The 21,029-nt window shown below is 39.3% G+C and overlaps 2 protein-coding genes across 2 annotated transcripts; both read left to right on the forward strand.

Moving 5' to 3' along the window:
* The first annotated feature begins 711 nt into the window (after positions 1-711).
* On the forward strand, positions 712-8,670 carry LOC124177393. The gene is made up of 23 exons (XM_046559721.1): positions 712-748; positions 1,021-1,296; positions 1,403-1,665; positions 1,829-2,006; positions 2,106-2,459; positions 2,578-2,733; positions 3,423-3,545; positions 3,616-3,672; positions 3,827-4,335; positions 4,415-4,668; positions 5,515-5,782; positions 5,879-5,966; positions 6,079-6,155; positions 6,246-6,380; positions 6,464-6,604; positions 6,714-6,911; positions 6,985-7,181; positions 7,270-7,379; positions 7,455-7,654; positions 7,734-7,871; positions 7,948-8,102; positions 8,211-8,346; positions 8,477-8,670. Exons 1-23 carry the CDS (start codon positions 712-714, stop codon positions 8,549-8,551), a joined length of 4,125 nt encoding a protein of 1,374 aa, XP_046415677.1. The 3' UTR covers positions 8,552-8,670.
* A 639-nt stretch (positions 8,671-9,309) lies between these two features.
* LOC124178347 (receptor-type tyrosine-protein phosphatase delta-like) lies at positions 9,310-20,770 on the forward strand. Its single transcript, XM_046561608.1, has 28 exons — positions 9,310-9,789; positions 9,884-10,039; positions 10,112-10,395; positions 10,481-10,676; positions 10,766-11,110; positions 11,198-11,338; positions 11,472-11,569; positions 11,738-11,810; positions 12,121-12,338; positions 12,519-12,711; positions 12,800-13,108; positions 13,793-14,058; positions 14,149-14,230; positions 14,391-14,893; positions 15,002-15,276; positions 15,448-15,715; positions 15,931-16,018; positions 16,122-16,198; positions 16,966-17,100; positions 17,175-17,318; positions 17,405-17,602; positions 17,664-17,860; positions 18,546-18,622; positions 18,712-18,911; positions 18,979-19,110; positions 19,198-19,352; positions 20,118-20,253; positions 20,393-20,770. The coding sequence occupies exons 1-28, from the start codon at positions 9,567-9,569 to the stop codon at positions 20,465-20,467; spliced, it is 5,244 nt and encodes a 1,747-aa protein (XP_046417564.1). The 5' UTR covers positions 9,310-9,566; the 3' UTR covers positions 20,468-20,770.
* The last annotated feature ends 259 nt before the right edge of the window (positions 20,771-21,029 follow it).

The raw sequence follows: 21,029 nt of genomic DNA on the forward strand, positions 1-21,029 counted from the left end.
TGACATCATTTAAGCGTACATAAAAGTTCGATTTAGTCGATAAGAATATATATATATATAGTTCAATGTATCGGTGTAATGCTGAATTACAGTAGGTATATTATATATTATACTTACATTAGGTAAGATATGGATGTTGCACATATATATATATATATATATATATATATATATATATATATATATATATATATATATATAGTATAGTTTATCTATCTGCATACACAGTCAGAGAAAAAGTATCCCAAGAGATCCACTAAAATTGTTGGGTTGATTTAAGCATCTTATTAAGAATTTTATTGAGTGAAAAGAACAAATGTAAAAATTATAAATTAAATATTGACATAACCATTGAAATGTTAAGATTACGAAAATCTGTATCATGTTCACTAACGGAAATAAAACAAGTAAGACAGATATAAAGTAAACCTGCTGTTCCATTATGTTTAGTTAAATTCTTCAAACAGCGTACGTAAATACGTAAATAATATTTTTAACAAAGTTTCTAATACACAGAGTATCAGAATAAAACAAAGATTTAATTATTGAAGATAAATTTCCACAATCGACTGAATATAAAAACAAGTATATAATTATAAATTTCCTTAAGGATAAAAATTGATAATCTAAACCTCAATGACTCGAGTTGGCGTGAAAGACTCGTAACGCGGATATGACTTACGTGAAAATAGAATGGTATATTCGAAAAGGATGTGGGCAACGATAGCCAGGCTCGTACTGACAGGAAGTGAAACGCGGTGCAAATGAAAATGTCAAATCTTCCTTGTCTTGATACAATGGAACGGCATCAGTCGTTACTTTACCATTTCAATGCCAACGTGCGTGAAGTATAATAAAGCGTTCGAAAAGAGAAAAAAGTAAGTTGTTTGACAAATCGAATATCGATAAAAATCTAAAATCAACAGACTCGTCTGGTCGATGGGAAGTTCGGATCGCAAAATATGATTTCGTTCGCGACATTAACTTTCGCAACGACGACAATTTGTCTGACATTAACAGTCGGGCAGATTGTCGGCGAGTTGTTCGTGGTGATTCATCCGCCAACGGAAAACGATTCGTTGAGAAAATTGACCTGCGTTTCGGACGAAAGCGAGGCCGCTTTGATTTGGAATTATGATTCAGTGATGAATATTCGAGAGATGAACTCTACCGGTGAGTCGAAAAATAAAAAAATACCCTCTCCTTATTCCCTGAAATGGGTGAACCAAAAGAAGTGGATCGAAGTCGACTCCATCGAAAAACCCATGGGTCCGGTTTTCGACTATCGATGGGAAGGTTAGTGCGAACCTCGAAACCGACGAAATGATTTATCGTTAAAATTCCGAGATTCTCATCCTTGAAACGACTCCCTAAACTACGTCGACGTTATTCTGGCGTGCAGGTTTCAAGGACTTCCACTACAATAGCCGTTCAACGGGCCTTCAGCTTGTACGAAATGTGACTTCTTTTGGCACATTGGTGTTCTCTACCCGAGGATCAAAAAAGCTAGGCTTGTTTCTCTGTGGACGCGATGGAAGAACAACTCCCTGTATTTGGTTCGATATCGAAACTAACAAAATGTCTATTTTGACCTGTGATAAAAAACCTGCTGGTATTTCCACGGATCTGAGTAAATGGCAAAACATAACAATTGAATCAAAAAAGGTAAGATGAAAATTGGCTGATTTGGACTTCTTCTTTCTACTCGGTACATCTAATTACAGTGATAAAATTATTACTAAATTTCATATATATCCAAGAGATTAAATATTCCTTAGCTAACGATAACATTTCATTTTCAAACTAAAAACGTTGAATTTGTACATAGACAAAAATTACAACAAAATTCCTTGATCCGTACGAATGGCAAACGTTTAAAATAAAATGGAGAAAGAACGACGTCAAGGTTTTCAATAATAATAATCAAATTATACATGGGAATCACTCGTACAATTTGACCGAGCTACTTGTGGCAGGTCTGGAATCAAGCGTACGATTTCACCACTGTGAGTATACTTCGTTTCGTATTATAAAATCGTAACAATGGATCGATGTTGCAACTCTGCTTCAATAACAAATGACGAAGATTAAAATTATATTTTCAGACACGTATTACCGTACGGAAAAAACGAACGCGCAAATGTTCACATCGCAATTTAACCTGACTGACGGAAATTTTTGCATCAATACGATCATTGGCATGTGTTCCGAATGTAAACTGAACTTTTCCATCGTGGAAGAAACGTACCGCGAACCAACCGAATACCATTTAAAAACTATTTATGGGAATAAAGATGGTGAACGTAACGGTTTGGTCAACTGGCAGCCGATCAAGCTTCACAAATCATTTCCGCCAGCCGAACGGAGACTCCTTAAATTGAAGATTACAACTGTTCTGGACAATGAATACAATGGTCGATGGGCAATTGATCCCATATCACATAAATGCGCGCCGCAGGGTGAGCCCAATTAATTTCACATGTAACCAATTACATGCATACATGTATTATGTATGTTACAAGTTATATTCCATAAAGACGCAGCGAGAATTATTTTTCATTGGGTGCTTTTAATCAGGACAACCAAGAGAATCCACGATAGAGATACGTAAAGAAAATTCACCTCACAAAAAATCACCATGGCCTATGGTCAAGTGTCAGCAATTGTTCTACCATAAAAATGTCACTGCGATAGTCAATCCCTGGTCAACCAAGCCGTACATCAATATTCCTCGTAAGTGTGGCAATTCTGTTCGATATCTAAATTGGAGAGCTTTACACCGGTCGACACGAATTTCGAGTCTGAGTTCTAGATGTCAAATTTTGAATTCCTTCTACGCAGTTAATATATGAAGAAATAGTTTTATTAGATAAAGTTTGTTTTTGCAGAAACCAGAACGATATTTCGGATTTTAAGAAAAATTCCCTAATTTCTCATGCACTTATTGTAAATAACAATCAAAGAAACGTCAGTTTTGCATTTAAATGACTTTTATTTAAAAATAGTAATTAATAATAAACCAGAAATGTGAAAGACTTAATAAACAAAGTTTAAAAATGAATATATCTCCTACTTCTTCTATTTTCGTATGGACTATTTCTCGTTTCGAACCCGAAACCTAATCTCCCACCACGCTCTCGTTATACCTCCCCTGGCAACGTTAATAACGATAAAGTCCATCACATCTTGGTAAAAATGTTTTCATTTTTCTGCCGAATAGGCACCCGCATTAGCAATCAACCAAAAACTTCAAGACTTATTCACCGACGTATAAAAAACAAAAACAAACTTTATAAGTAATCGATCTATAGAATCGCAATTTATTTATCTCAGTAGAAGCTCCAGAAAAAAAAATGTTTTCTCTTGTTGACCCGTGTTATTCCTGTCGAATTCACGGAACTTACGATAAGTATTAATTTTAGAGTTGGATCAAATCATTAGCGAACGACGATGCGGCGGCGACATCCGCCAGGATTCTGATAAACCTTGTTCCATATGCAACCCGAACGGTTGCATTTGTTCTGGAGGATTCAACTGTAGCGGAGGTCAGTACGTGAGATTGGTAAATGCAAGGAGTTAATACATGCTAAAATTATGAAAACACATTGTTTACAGAGTGCCGCACTGTCAGTGAAATTTTTGATAATTGCGACCTGCGTTGCCAAAGACCCGGTAAGTACGAGTAAAAGCTCGAGTAGTTAAGTTCAACAACGCGGGTGATTTGGCGAATAAAGAAAATCAACTTAATCCCCGCATATAAACATCTTTCATCTTCAACGTCTACCCATTTCAGGGATAAATGCATTTTCAAAGAATAAATTTTCAGGACTTCGCAAACCGCAGATCTTAACATTCACTCCCTTGGGTCACGGTATCGTGACATTAAGCTGGACGCACCCAAAGTACATCGATCCTTCAATAACCATTGAAAAATTTCGCTTCATCGTTAAGCTTCGGAATACGGATCTACTGTCCGATAGTTACAACCGTTCTGTTATACCAAAGGATTACGTCGTTCGACGTGAACAGGAAGTGTACCAAAAAGAGTTTCGTCTAACAGCCTCCTCACACTACGAAATTTCCGTTGTGTCGGTAAGTCAGTGTAACATTGACGTCGTCCAAGAGACGCTTGTTGTACCAGTCGAGTCGGACATTGGCTTCGCAAATGGAGAGAAACCCGAAGTGAAGTGCAACGGAACCGATATCGAGCTCAGACTACCGGCGGTAATAAACGCGACACGCAACACAACAATTCAAGTCAACTTTTCAAAGTGCGACCTGTACCAATCGCAAAGAACGTCAAAAGACTCGTCGAATACAGAACGGAAGTATCAGGTAAGTCGGACTATGATCAGAAGAATAAAAAACCTTTGAAATCTCGTCCTTGACTGGATTTTTTTCCTTTGTTTACCAGGTTGAAGACAACGAATCTAAATCGTTTGTTATCCATGGTAATCAGATAGCCAATTCATCGAAAAACTGTTCCGAAAGTCTGATAGAGAATTGTCAAATCAAGGTGACGGTACACGACTGGATCTCAGGAAAATCCGTCAACATCTGGATCGACAAGAAGCTTACAAACGAATCAGGAACGTGGTACTTGATTTTGATCATTCCGGTCGTTCTTATCTTGGCGATACTCGCGGTCCTTATGGTGCTCTGGCGTCGGTAATTAAACATTTTATACGGGCCAGATTTCTCAATTATGAAGTGGGTATTCTGGTCTAGGAGTCTGGATTTCGGACGTATTTTCGGGGTTGTTATAAAACAAAAAAAAAATAAATAAATCTAACATTTCTCCATCCATTTTTTCACAGAACTTTTATTCATGTTTAGAGAACTTGCATTTCAATTTTTGTGGGAAAAAAAATAGAAATCGTAAAAGTTATAAGCGGCTAAATACGTCCGCGACTGTTTCAAGACAGAATTAATATTGTTTTTCTATTTTTTTCGATGATTTTCAATTTTTTTTTTAATAGTTGTAATAACAATCTCGCAATGCCCGTGGTGGGGGATACAGAGGGATGTATACTAAAGATTCGTACCAAATTTCAAGTCAATCTATTGCATAGAACTCGAGATTTTATGTCAACCACGTTGAAAAATGTAGTTTTGAGATAAACGCATTTCAAGTTGAGACGTTTATAGTTGTCTCCTTAGCTTTAACCTTTATCTCTGTATCATCTGAAACGGGAATTTTTCTTGTCATTGATCGGCGAGTCCGGGGCGTATACGAGGCCTTCCGCCACGCTCGCCGCTTCCTTGCAGACCGATCTTTCACTCAAGTGCTCGTAAATTGCTCAATTTTTGGAAATTTACAATCGGCTTCAGGTCGAAATATTCTTTAAAAAATGTAGCTATAACAATATGCAAAAGAAATTGATCGATTTTTCCAAATTCCTATACCAGAATACCCCCTGAAGCAAGCAGTGTATTCGTGTATAGAATAACGAGAGTTGTAACATGAACAAAAAATATATTGCACCAATTACCGGAAATTGGTTTATTTTTCAGAAGAAGACGAAGGAATATTCTGATTACATCGAGAGCAGACGATATTAATTTTATTGCAATGTCAGTGTCGCCGAAAATAATTGATAGTTCAAAATTTCCCATTACCTCAAAGTATACGCCACCATCCCAGATTTCCGCTCCGAATCAGAATTCGGCAAACGAATACGCAGTACCACAAGAATTTAACTCCCAGTCGGTAGATATAAAGTTTTTCGAAGCAGAAACGAGATACGCAATTACTAGTGGGAAGTTAAGATCCCAATTCATGGTAAGCGAATCATTATTAGTTCCAATAGCGCTGGTAAAACTATTTCTAGCTTTACAAATCACACGATAATTACTAACGAGCAGGTGTAATTTATAGATACTCCCGGGAGGCCTGACAAAGTCATGCGAGTACGGTAGATTACCAGAGAACATGCCCAAGAACAGAAATCGAAATGTCATAGCATGTGAGTTACATCCTACAAATTCCAACTCAATATTAAAAAACGGCAGTATATTTTGTTCGATCGAGTATAATATTGTTAAAATAAACCGCTCCACGTATTTATCAAACGACAGACGATGACACCCGTGTTATCCTGAAGAAACTACCCGGTGATCCTTACTCCGACTACATAAACGCGAATTACGTCAAGGTGAGAAAGTCTCGACAAATGTGTTTTGAAGCGTTCGAAAGAAAAACCAAAAACAAACGTTCGTTTCTCGTTTCCTAATCATCGTTCTAGGGATATCAAAACGAAAAGGGTTACATAGCGACTCAGGGACCAACGGCGAACACGGTCAATGACTTCTGGCGCATGATCTGGCAGGAAAAGGTCTACATAATATGCATGCTGACGAACCTAATCGAGAACGGACAGGTAGATAATAACTACGAATGAAATCCAAGACAATAAATAATCATCGCACGTAAACCGACACGAGGTGCCTTTACTTGCTTTAGACAAAATGCGAGGAGTACTGGCCGCCGGTTGGAACGAAAATTAGGTACGGCAACGTTGCCGTCACCACCTTAAGCCACGACGTATTTGCCGACTATACATTCCGAGCCCTGAGAGTCGCTTGCCAAAAATTTAAACGCAGGGTAAGCACGTGATCATTGTACAGTACCTGCTATTCAACGGCCTCCGTTGAAGATATTGCGATATTTGACAATCACCTAAGATGCTTCACCTTATCCTCCGTCCGATCAGGTAATGCATCTCCACTACACGGGATGGCCAGCCGATGGTATTCCCGCCTACTGCCAATCTCTGGTAGCTTATTTGAAGAAGCTTCAAACTACAGATCTGAAATACGGACCAGTTGTGGTTCACTGCAGTTCCGGTGACGGTCGCACCGGTACCTTGATTCTATGCGACATATGCCTTAGTGAGGCGATGGGAATGGGTGTAAGCCTGGACAAGATGATTGCATACCAACGAGGAAACGGGAAAAATTGAAAATGACTTTTTCACCTTTCAGAAGATCGATGTGTCGGCGGTCCTCTCACGGATTCGAGAAAGCCGCGCGGACATGGTGGAAAACCTTGAGCAGTACCTTCTCGCGCACATAATAATGGTGGAAAGCATCGTATCCTTGCCAACGCAGATACCCTGCGACGAGGACCTTCCAAATGGGATTAAAAAATTGAAAGGTCAATTAGCGACGGATGTTCAAAGGTTGGTGCATGGAATAGCTACCGAAATCACAGAACAACATGACCTGAAACTTATTCGAACAAATATACCTATCAACGGTGTTCTTTAGATTGAACGACGCGGTCTGGCAGGAATGTGCTCTCCGATCATTGGCTGCAACTCCAAATCAATCGGAAGATGATAAACTGACCAGCGAACTGTCTGACGAACTATTCATAGGTTTGACAATCTTTGATGCGACGACACTGCGTGCGCGTAATTACCGATCATTCTTAAAATCGTTATTAACTTTAGGTTTCGAAAGGACACCGTCGTTCAACAGGAACGTCAATCACCGCATCCGCAACGTGCCAGTTGACGGTGTGAAGATGAGGAGGCAGTACCTGGCATCGTGGTTACCTTCGACTTCCAACGTTGCCAACTTCTGGAAATCGATAGCCGAGATGGAGATAGAACTGATCATAATACTGCAACGTCCAGACCCCAACGATACTGTGAGTTCCAAAGAACACGACCAAGAGTTTCGAACCTCGACCAGAGAGAAGATTGCACACTATTCTCACCCTTTTGCAGACATGTTGCGACTTCACGCCGAGTAAAATGAACTTGACGAAATTGATTCCGTACCTGCGAATAGTAACCCAAGAGAGCCAAGCTGCCGATGACAAACCTTACACATTCGAAAAGTTTCGATTGATCGACACCCTGGAGGTATAGGTATAATAAAAAAATTAACCGCCTCTGAGCTTAAACTTTATTATCATAACGACGACCGTTTTTGATTTAGGAAGAAGCAAAACCGCAATTCGTCACCGTGCTTACATGTACGGGATGGGGATACGGAAGAAAGGGAAATCCACCAGCGCCCGAGGCGTTGGTTTCGCTTTGGACAGCCTCGGAACGGATACCGCGGAAAAAGAGCCCCACCTTGGTGCTTTGTCAGTGAGTTCAAGGTCCACTACGATCTCAAATATGACTCGTCGAGAGAATCTTTGAACCCACAAATCCAACGAAATATTACATCCAGCTTTGATATCTCGTTGTTTTCAGCGACGGCGTGACAGCATGTGGCCTGTACCTGGCAATGAGTTTTCTATTGGAACGAATGGCGGTGGAAAGAGAGTGCGACGTTATATCAGCTGTCCGAGCAGTTCGCCGATCAAGAAGACAATTCGTCCAGTCGATGGTAGGGTTGACGTAATGATACTTTGCCAGCTCGGAAAATCATATACGTACCGAATTGCTATTATCGTAACATGGCTGCCGTCAGGGGAAACGCACCTAACTTGAACTAGCTTTCTTTGACTTATTTTCAGGACCAAATAGAGTACCTTTACGATGCCGCATTGAATTACTACGAGGGTTTCGCTACTTACGCCAATTTTTCATGAATCAGAGATTCAACGAACTGAATGAAATATATTCGATTTTTACATTGAACATTGTCAATAATTATAATTCAAATGTATAACGCGAGTAGTTTTCCGATTAAATGTACACACTTTTGCACAATAAACATTCGCCCTAAACGTGCTAACTAGAATCTCTTTTTTCCTTATACATACTATTCCCACATTTTCCTCTTCCACCCTTCCAATTCTTACATAGCTCTGAAATAACGCTGTCGCGATTAATTCGTTAAATGATGCATTTCCAAGTGAAATATTGAATACGCAAAATTATTTCCAAATTGTAATATACCCATTTTAAAATTTCCTGCCTGGACATTATATCATGTTAAAATTAAATTAAAAAAATGGAAAAACCCATTTCCGGATTCAATAAAAATTTATTTTTCTATCAATGACAAATCTCACGTTAATATTTCACACGAATACGTACAGAACAATGCGATAGGATTTCCGGTGGATAAGAATAAACTTGCTAACTTGTATTTTTTCAAACTGCAAAACGAGGATTATAAAACACAGTCTTTTTTTATGAAAATACAAAGTACTTTAATTCTCGGTTGGATATTGTCATTCGTAGATTGTATACACATATATACATATATATACAGATGTGTATGCACACATGTAATAAGCGTACATGACGGAAGTTAAACCGCAGATAATTCACGTTGACGCAACATCCTCGAAGCTTACTTACTCACCAAGAGACAGTTGCCTGCCTTTCCTGACAACGACGAGGCATTGAAAACATTACCATTATAATTAACGTTTGCCGTTGACATGTCGATGGAACATTTTTAAGCGCAAGACAAAACATACCGCCGGACAAAATAGCAATAATTTTTCAATAATAACAGTTTCAAAGTGGAAAGTGTGTGTTTAACATTCGGGGAAATCACCGAGATAGAGTAAATAAAAAACTATTCCGTCCGAATGTTCAAGGCGAAAATGACGATATTGTATACATGAAACAAAAACAATCAACGATTTAAAAATGGTTATCTTCCTTCAAAGTTTCACAGCAATAATAATCATCCTTGCATCTGCGACAGCGATAAAGCAAGACGATGATTTATTTGCGATGCGTAATTCAGTTAATTGGAACGATTCGACGACGTCGAAATTTATCTGCATTTCGAAAGACAACGATGCGGCATTGGTCTGGAATTACAATTATAAAATGAAGAATTCCGAAGGTGGACGGATTCTTTCAACGGGTGAGTGAATAACGAAACAAGGATAAAACTAAATTGGTATAGGCGAATGATTTGCACGTTAATTATTAAATTGGTTTCTCTGATCGTGGCTCAGATTTCAATCCGAGAAAACCGATACGAAAAGACGTCGCGAATTGTGCGGCATGGAATTCGACGCAGTGCGCAGCGGAATGGGAGAAAAAAGGTGATTGGAACGTTGTCGACTCGATCGTCGAACCAATGGGTCCTGTTTACGATTATCGATGGGAAGGTAAGAAGATGATCAGTCGTCGCGATCATTCAAACAGAATGAATAACAAGGCTGTACGATTATTTCATTCAGATTTCAACGAATTGGCATTCGATGACGTTGGGAAAAGTCAGGAATATCGTTACGTAGCAGCGTTTAACGAGTCTACGGATATGGTGGTTTTCTCAGTCCGAGGATCGGGAAACGTGGACTTGCGTTTGTGCGGTAATGAAAACCCGATTGGAAATTCATGTTTACAAATAATCGTTGGAGGCTCGGATATGAAAGAATCCGCAATTTTGTCATGCGTCGACGTAGCGATGGAGCTCAGGCTGCAATCAAGACCAAAAACCTGCACAACTTTGGCCAACGTCGAGGTACAGCACAACATAAACGAATCAAGGGTGAACCGTCTCGATGGAAATTGAACAAGAGATACGATTGAGACGATTTTGTTTACAGCACGAGTTAGCCATCGTCGATGAATACGAATGGCGTACATTCAGAGTTAAATGGAACAGAGATGACCGAAAAACGATCAAAGTTTTCAAGGAGACCGAGATTGAGCCATTCATGGAAGGTAATCTCGATCAGCGGTACACAGTTTATCACTTGTCAGTGAAAAGTGACTTAGGAACACTCATTCGATTCCACTTCTGTAAGTACACCACCTTTCATTTTATCATCCAGTTTATAATGACGTATGTAAACATGCAACATTTCAATATCGTAAATATTCATTAACAGATGAGTATCTCTCGACGAGAGAGAAGAACGCGATTATATCGACGACTGAATTCGATAAATACGATAAAAATATCTGCATTAAACTTGTTGTCGGTCTTTGCTCCGAGTGTCAGCTGAAAGTAACCGTGGTAGATTCAAACGGTGATGAATTACCTGTAGGAATAATTCATGGAAGCGAAAACTTTCTCAACGATGCGACACTCTTCTGGAAACCGATGAAACTGACCACAAAATTGCCGCTCAATATTTCGCAGCGATTGAAAATCCAATTGAAAACTATTACTGAAAAGTATCAAAGCAAGGGACACTGGGCAATGGACAATTTACGAATGTGCGAGTCGGCTGGTAAGAGTCTCACCGTAATTGAAGGGAAAAACTTTGATCTGAGAGTTTTTTTTAACTCAATCTGAATAAACTTTTTTCATCCTTCAGATGTTGCGAGAGAATCGACCGTGACGATGCATGGAGAAATTGGTTCGCCTTTCTTGCCCAAAATAAAATGTCAAAAATTATCTTACACCAGAAGTGAGACACTTGATTTGTCGTCCACTATACGCGACCGAGATGATAAAAGTAATGAGTATCAAAGTTCATCGTTTAGTTCAATTTTCACCAATTCTGTTCTCTCTGTCACTCTCTGATATGAAAATTTTACCTTAATCTTGCCTGCAGCTTTGTGTATGAGACTAAATTTCTGTTATTCCAGAATCTGTGAAACCGACCGTTGCGAACTCAACAGCGGTACTTCCAAACACGACACTAGAGACAAATTTAGAGTCTATGAGCCCCATCTTAATAATGAAGGTACTCACAGATCAACAAAATATATTTGTACCAAACGGAATATTTTTTGATTTTTAACTAATTGTTTCTTACATATCGCCGAGTACTGCGGAAAATTCTATTACTGCACTGCATTATTAATTCATGGCATATCTATACGTTTTTTTTTGTTTTTTTTATTATCTTCAGAAAATGAAGAAGACGTCGAGATCTATGGGATACTTCGAACTAAAGTCAAAAAGGTCATCCTTTCCGCCAGAGGGTGAGTTCACAATTGAGAGGATGAGATAGTTTGAAAACTGTGAAAGCGATACACGTAATATTGTTTCATTTTAAAAAATTCATAAAATTAGCAAAAATATTCAGTATGAATCGATAATCTGAGGTGCAAGGAGGAAACGTGAATGATATTCGAGTACCTGAATCTATCGATACAGACTATCTTTGCTGATTCCAAAAGTATTGAATTACGTCATTGTGTCGAAGTATCCAGTTGATATTGAAAAATCATTGACCCAATATGGATGTGGTTTTCATTTTTCTAATCCTCCTATCTACCGAACAAATTGAAGGCTTAGAAGCAGTATCGGAATACCAAACCAGTGTGACGCTTCGGAAGAAATCTTCGTCTTCTACAAATGGTAACAAACGACAGCGGCGAAGTGACACGGGTGAACCGACAAAAATTGAAAATTTGAGGGCGACAGGGATATCCGAGACGAATGTTACACTTCAGTGGGATCCTCCATCCTCTACGAATAAAAGCATACAATACAAAGTTACAGTCAAGGTATGAAATCCCTTTTCCTTTCCTGCCACAAAGTTCGCGCTCGTTAGTATTCTAGTTTCGTGTAATTGCGAAGTCGACATTTCTGTAATGAAAACACTACAACGTTTCAATCACAGCACGAATATCGATACGCCACCGTCGACATTTACCAGTATTCGAGTCGAATTTTGTCATTCTCAGGTGGATAAGTTCTTGGGTTGCTCGGACCGAAACGAATCGTCACCTTCCAAAGAGGACATGCGAATGGTACCGAAACCGGAAGCAATCTTCGCACGTTTGCACCCTTATACGAATTATACAACGACAGTGATTGCGTGCATTGGTGAGCTTAAAGAAATAAAAGGGGAACTCAATTTCACAACCGATCAAAGGGGTAAGTGACAATTTCTCAAATCTTTCAAAAATTTTATGACGAATATTCAATTTTACAACAAAGAACTGAGATAATTTAACCCACGCAGATATTCCCACCGAAACCGTTCAGAATCTACGTTACGAAGGAGGTGACGAAGTTCTGAAATGGGATGCGCCGGATTGTGCTAATATGACAGGTCCTTGGGCAGAAACACGCTTGTCATTTTCAGAAGAAGCCCAAGAGATAACATCAGAGCGTGTTCCATCGAACAAATTTCAGATTGAATCGACCAATGTTGCCGACCTGGGCTCATACAAAACTTACAAAGTTCGTGCCTACATCGTAAGATCTACCGAGGCATCTAGCGATGGTGCTGCACAAAGCACGGAGATATCTTTCACAACGCCGGCATCACGTAAGAACCTCTGAGAAACTATCCAGCTTTTATTTTACAAAACTACAAACACTTATCAATCTCGAAAGTCAATTATCTTGTCGATCTAAACGAGCAGTTACGCGTCGCGATGAAAGCTGGAAGAAGAATCTGACAAAAGATGTCGCGAGCTTTTGTTGGCCGCCTGGCTTGATCAATTTGCCTCGTAATCGTCGTCGCCGCTAATCCCCGGCTGCTGCCACAATCAGTACAACGGAGAGGGAGGAGGAAATTTCGGAAAGAGAAAAGGACCCTTGTTAACGCCACGGAATTCAACGAAATGGAATGAAAAAAATTGTATACTCGGAATTGAAAGCGTGACTAAAAAAAGTAGAACAAAATGTTCTCAATCCCGCTCGCGATCGGAGCTGTAATACACGCCCGTCGTCGTTCCTTCAAACTCGCCGCTCCGCTAGTGCCGTTGATACGCCAAAAACGAAAGAAACAAAAACCCTCAAGTGCGAATTATCCGTTGGCCAGTCAAGCGTCGCCTCTCCAAGTTTCGGACGCGCGATCCTCGACTCGGCGCTCTTTTTCTCCCTATCGACTATTGTTATTACCGCGAAATCTCTAATTTTGGGTCTGGCTTAGAGTGCGGACAACCGTTTGTAACGACCATTGAAAGTGTCTGTATTATAGCAAAGCTATCAAACTTATCCGTTCTAGGTCCAGGAAAGGTGGATGAGATGGGATCGTTCGACGTTAACGTCGAACAACGTACCGTTTCTTTATGGTGGAACTTACCTTTTCCGCTCAATGGTGAAGTTGAATCCTACCACATCAAAATCTACCAGCAAAAAGATCATGTGACGCTGTTAAACGAAATATACGAAACTCCGGTACAAGTATCAAAGTGTAGGCTGTCGGAAAAATCGGTATGCTTGGAAAATGTTGAACTTCGAACAAACTTTTCAGTCCAGCTCGATGCGCAGGTTTCTACATAAATCTATATTTTCTCGTGTCAACAATCAGACGCATCTCAACTGTTCCCACGTAAAAACAATTTGTAATCTTAATTTCAGATCCGGGCGAAAAACAAGGACGTGTCGTCGCTTGGACTAGTTGCAACCCACAAAGTTTTGGAGAGCGATTGGCGCACCGCCGGTAAGCCGACAGCATTCTCCTCAAATAGTACTTCGGATTCGAGGATTAACTCAATTCTACACCCTCGCAAAAGCGAGAATCACGATATTTTGATGTATTCATTCATGTCAAGAAAAAACGGATATCTACTACATAAAACGACGATGCTACTTGTCCCCAGAACTCACGCGGCCGGAGCATTTGGACCAGATCATAGGGGATGATGGAATAGTGACGGTGATGTGGAAACATCCGCCACTGCCCAAGTTCAAAATCACACGATTCGAAGTCAAAGCTGAGCTCCTGGAATCGACGCTATTGAATACTAATAGTAAAAGCCAAAACACTACAACTGCGAATTATCCCGTAAAACAGGAACAGAAAACATACAATACGTCGCTTCGCCTTAGAACCTCGTCGAGATATCAAATTGTAGTGACAGCAACGAATGAGAAGAATCCTTCCAGCGGGATAGTAGATTCGTATAATATTACAATCCCTTTCAAACCCGGCTTTGCATCCGGAGAAATACCTAGAGCTGAATGTAAGGGAAGTGACATAGAAGTCGTGATTCCGGCAATACTTAATGCCACGCAAAGTACAACAGTCTTTATAAACGCTGTGAGAGTGATCAAGAAGGGGAACATTCAGACGGATATAGAAAACGTTTCTCTCAACTATACGGTGAGTAACACTCGGGTATATACTCGTAGAAAACTTGTTTCCTCGTAGAAAATCCGTTTATCTGTCCATCGTTCGCCCTGCATCAATATTGAAATAGCTTGTTTCAAGGTGAACCGCAGCGAACCTCGTCACTTCAGTTTAAACTTCAGCCAGAAATACAACATCACGGAGAGCTCTGCCGAAACCGAAGAATTTCGAATCGACGTCTGCGCAACAGATACCGACACTGGCGACAACACCACCCTCGAAACTATCGAACAATTTACTTGCGATTCTGCCAATCCTACGACAACCGGTGAAAATCCGCCTTCGGCATTTGCTGCTGTAGTGATTCTTCTCATCGTAGTAGCTATACTGCTAGTGTCATTTCTGGTTTGGTACCGGTAAGCAAATTTTCCAAAAGTAGAGGGTTTTCTTTCACTTTCCTTACTGGTTCGATGAAAGATTGACAAGATTTTGTGAGATTGAAAATTGAAACGCCACATCGGTTTGAATAATTCTCACATACCTTACAGTGTATCCAAATCGATTGTCAATGCCAGTGAATTTTACAGAAAATTCAGGCAACCTACAAAAGGCAAAACCTGTCTGGATAATGAGCCGCTCAGACCACGATCAACGGTGCGTGATAACTTCAAGTCTTCTTGGTCCTCGGATGATTCAACACGTCCGGCTAGTCTGTCGGAAATTCGAATATCAATGCAACAGAAGGTACCTGATCCAGCAACGCACAATCCCCATTCGTGCCCCGTAAAAGTCGAGGAATTTGAAAAGTACGCAAAGGAAGCCTTATCAATCGGATTGCTGGATAAACAGTACACGGTGGGTATTTTCACGAAGAAAATAAAGTTACTCAATATCTACAGAAATGAGAATATCCTTTGACAGATAAAAGAAAATCGAATCCGGAGCATAATTTAAAAGAGCGAATAAAGTCCAAAATTCCTCCAGTATATGTATTGCCTATATTTCGATGAAAGAGTAATAAATTTTATCGAATTGTCATACGTACTCATAAATTATATTTTCCATGAAAGGAGTTTGAAAAAGGGCTACAAAAATCGTGTGGCTGTGGCTCCCTACCAGAAAATATGACCAAAAACAGATACAAGAATCAGATAGCATGTGAGTATATAATTAAACGAATTCACGATTACGGTGATTATATAAATTGACGATCAGATTGTTCCCATCAATCTCATCAAACTTTATTTGCAACAAACGACAGATGACGAGACGCGAATCGTGCTAAAGAAGCTTGACGCTGATCCCTATTCCGACTACATCAACGCCAATTACATTCAGGTAAAGAAATCATCGAACTATGACGAATAAACAAAACTAATAAGGGAATCTCGGCGAGAATATTGCACACTTTGCGATGAGATTTAAATCTGAAAAAATCAATCGCAAGCAAGTTGATAAGCTAATTCGTTTTGAATGATAATAATGTCAAAAAGTTGTTCATGAATCGTTTAAACTACAATTTGCGTAAGAAATCTCGAGTGAAATTTTTTCAATTTCATATAAAATGCGTTCATTGATTACTCTGAATACCTATGAATTTTTATTCCAATTTTCGGCGATTTTCAATAATTCCGTTTTCCAACATTTTCTATCGCTCTATTAACGAAACTATTCGTTGCATGCCTTTAAAATTTCTTCAGTGTAACGTGTAACCATATACGAAAACCTATTCCAAAATTCAAGACTTTTGATTCATTTTTCAAAATTTTATAAATTCTCGAAAACAGGTTTTTAAAATCGCCAAAAAAACCAAAAAACTTCATAGGTATTCAAAAAAAATCACTGAATTCATTTCGTATGAAATTAAAAAAATTCCCCAGAGATTCGTTACAAAAATTTTTGTTTAAATAATTTATTAACAACTTTTCAGCACTGTTATTATTTGAAACAAAAATTATCTTATCAACTTGGTCATCATTTATTCTTCTCAGATTTCAATCCAATCGCGAACTGTTCAATATTCTCACCGAGACTCACTTTTGGTTGGGATCATTCGTCTAATAACACCTCGAATGGCCCTGTGATATTCAATCCGTAAATTATAGGGATATCAGAATCCGAGAGCTTACATAGCGACGCAGGGACCGTTGAAGGCAACGGTGAGAGATTTCTGGAGGATGGTTTGGCAGGAAAACGTGAGCGTGATATGCATGTTGGCGAATACGGTCGAGCGAGGAAAGGTGGGTACAACGTCGGATCTAACTGATGCCTGAAAAAAATTTCATACGACACCGCAACGATCATCCGATTTCAGAAAAAGTGCGAAGAATACTGGCCGAACGTTGAAGGAACGAATAAAAAGTGCGGTGACATTTTGATCAGAAACACAGACGCGGATGTGTTTGCCGACTACACATTCCGGACACTTCTCCTCACTTGCAGGGGTGAAAAACGCACGGTACGTTTAAACGGTTTCCAAGAGAGACGTGTAACAACCCGGTTTGGATCTTACAAAACGTTTCTACATTTCCACATTTCCGACAGGTGACTCACCTCCATTATACCGGATGGCCGGATCACGGGGTACCGATGTACACCCAATCGCTCGTCGCCTACCTCAACAAACTCCTTGGAACGAATCGAGACAAGGGTCCGGTCGTTGTTCACTGCAGTGCCGGAGTCGGTCGGACCGGAACGATCATTTTATGCGACATCTGCCTGCAGCAGGCGGCAGTTGAGAAGGTGAGCAAAACGAGCCCGTCGTAAAAACCGATGATTGAAATGGCGACGATGACTTTTTTAGAAGATCGACGCACCAGCGGTTGTAATGAGAATGCGCGAGGGTCGTGCGAATATGGTGGACAGTGCGCAACAGTACATGTTGGCACATTTGGCAATACTTGAGTGCATGATCGCGGCACAGACTCAAGTCCCATGTAGCTATGATTTACCGGATAGAGTAAAGGAACTTAGAAAACAATTGACGTCCGATTTGGGAAGGTGAGGTCTTTCCAACATTCAACTGTGACCCTTAACATTTCTACATGTGCACTTTTAAACGTTTGCTCAGCGATAAAGTGCAAACTGTAACTCTGTGACGAAAATATCGAAGGAGTTTTTTTACCATGTTATTGAATTCTCTGGACGCACATTTTTCAAAAAAATTTAGAGTCAATTTAAAGAAGTTTTATTGCAATTTTAATACTTTGGATCGCAGTACACCCTGAACTATAAATCTAGGATAAATGTTTTATTGAGCATCTTTGTTCCTCTTTCACAATTCTTTAAACGTTAAAATTTCTACATCTAGAAACATTGATTTCTCTCATTGTAAGAAAGTGGGATCGAGCTTGTTGTATTTTTGCAAAAAGTCTCAAATTCAAAAAATTTGAATTTGGACCGAAGAAAAATAAAAAAAGAACGAAAAATGTTCCTCTAAAGCAAGTAAAAAAAAAAATCGAATTCAAAAACCTTTGAATAGAAAAGAAAATTACTTATATTAACAAAAATTAATGCGCATATAGAGAATCGGATAACTTGAAAAACTTTCTTCACGTTACTGCTTTCCAAACGTTTAAAAGTGCAGGTTCGAAAATCTTAAGAGTCATCATTCAACGATACTAATGCAAGCTCATTCGACGACTGATATCACACAATTTTCCTTGTACATACTTTTTATTGACAGGCTTAACGATACCGTTTGGCAGGACCGAGTGCTGCATGCTTTGGCTTCACCGCCGCCAGATTCGCCGTGGGTTTCAGGTAAAAAAAAAAAAAAAGAAAGAAAGAAGGATAGACCCGTGTAATTACAAAAATATCCGCTCTGATGATTTAACGCTTGTGAATTTTAGGTGAGAATGAAGCATCGCAGGGTATCGGTAACGAGAACGATTTCATTAATCCCGTAATCGTCGACGGTGTGAAAATGAAAAGTCAATACCTGGCATCCCGGCTACCGTCGCCATCCACAGTTTCTTATTACTGGCAACTGGTTGCCATGAACAACCTTGAACTTATAGTAACATTGCAATGCCCCGCTCGAGGGAGTTCGGTAAATATGCCTTTTTCGCACGTTTAAATCGTAGCTTCAAGATACTCAATACACCATTTATACGCAGACATACTGCGACATCGTGTCGGATGAATTCGTCTTCTTCCCAACGACGGACATAAAAGTGGAAAAGAAATCAAATACCGAGAGCGAACATTTCACAATTGATAAACTTATTCTTACCGACACCTCCTCCAAGGTACGTGATTAATCGATTTGGCAATGGCGCAGTTGCTCCTCCGTTTTAACTTCACTCGGCCTCGTCATTGTCCACTTCCGGTTTCAGGAGGAAGCCAAAATTCTACCAGTAACCGTCCTCACCTGCAAAGGATGGAAATGTGACCGAATGAGAAAACCGCCCGTTGTTACAGCGTTGGTATCTCTTTGGCGAGAGTCGGAAAAAATACGTCGAAACGTGGCACCGAGTTTGGTACTTTGTCAGTAAGTAACGCTCGACTAGTTACCGAAACCTTGGAGCATAATACTTCGAGAAAACTTTGATACACTTTTACCGTTTTGCATCCTTATATCAATAAGTAAAATGACTCCTGCTTCTGATATGTTTAACGTTTTTTTTTTTTCGGAGAGATCTTGAAATCAATAAGAAAAAAAATTCTCCCTACTACGGCTCTAAGCTTAAAAATTTTGCTATCTAACGCACAATTTTTCAGAATTTGTTCAGATTTTTATATAGTGCCGATCAGTAACATGATTTTAAAAAATCGTAGAAAATTATAACCGCGTCGAAAAAATTTAAAAAAAAAACCAAGAGCCTTTCAAATTAAGAACAATGATATAAAAAATCGTGGGCCAAATCCGAGAGGTCAAGGGTCAGACCTAAGTCGAAGTGATACGGACTGCCCCATATATGACCTACAAAAAGGAAGAAAACGATAAATCAGATACTTTAATAACACTTATAAACGACTTCCAAATTTTTCGTACGAGATAGCGTGTTGCGGCTTCGGTTACGCGCCTGTCATACGTAGGCTGAAATCATTCCAACCTTTGAATATTCAACTTAGAATATTTTATCGCAGGTTATGATTCACAAGTTACACTGACTCCGGTTACTTTTAATCACGCTCACTCTGTCATTTCCAGGATATTTTATCAGAGTTAATTTCACCGCATGTTATTATTTCCTGGTTATATTGACCGTATACCGTCTTGTCTTAACGTACGTTGATCACCTCCACTTGTTAGGGACGGCGTAACCGCTTGCGGCCTGTACCTGGCGCTTAGTTTTCTACTTGAACGAATGGCCGTGGAGAGAGAATGCGACGTCATTTCAGCCGTTCGAGCGGTTCGACGATCCAGACCTAAATTTGTACAATCACTGGTAAGGAGAACGGGGGAAAAGAAAAATTATTTTAATCCCTTTAAACGATTTTTCTTTATTTTTATATCGCTACATTCTGCTCCAAAGCCACAACAGGCTGAGCGCCAAAATGACTTAATGTTTCCATATCTCTTTTCAGGAACAATTCAACTACCTCTACGACGCGGCAATAAATTACCACGAGAGCTTTGCCACCTACGCCAATTTTTCGTAACTCAATATACCAAACAGTATGAAGCTGATATTGTATCTCGGACAAATTTCACAACCGTATTTTGTACGTAGCATATTAATAAAATAAATTTCCTTCGATGACGATTCTTAGATCTGGTATCACGGTATAATTATTATCAATTCCAGTATTATTATTGTACACTAATTATGGTTGTTGTTATTATTATTACTATCATTACTATTGTTGTAAGCCAGAGTAATTAGTCATATTCTTCGAGTGATAATTATTTTTCTATTTCTTACACTGAAAAACTTTGAATAAAAACTAAGATCAACGAAAGCCGATGCATACAGTATGTAACTTGAATGTATTTCAAGACCTTTCGTCAAGTAGTTCACATCTGCCACTTATTGAGAATTTTATTACCACGCGTCCTATGGTATTTTTTCCACAAAGAAAAAATAAAAAAGAAAACCCGATCCATTACATAAAAGAGTTGAATAATCTATATTAAAAATACATTATCGAGCTTGCAGGCGACATCCTGCACAGTTTATCGTATAAAACAGACATTATTTTGTAAAAACAGGAAAAAGATACT

Source organism: Neodiprion fabricii, chromosome 3, assembly GCF_021155785.1.
Source record: "Neodiprion fabricii isolate iyNeoFabr1 chromosome 3, iyNeoFabr1.1, whole genome shotgun sequence".
NCBI lineage: Eukaryota > Metazoa > Arthropoda > Insecta > Hymenoptera > Diprionidae > Neodiprion > Neodiprion fabricii.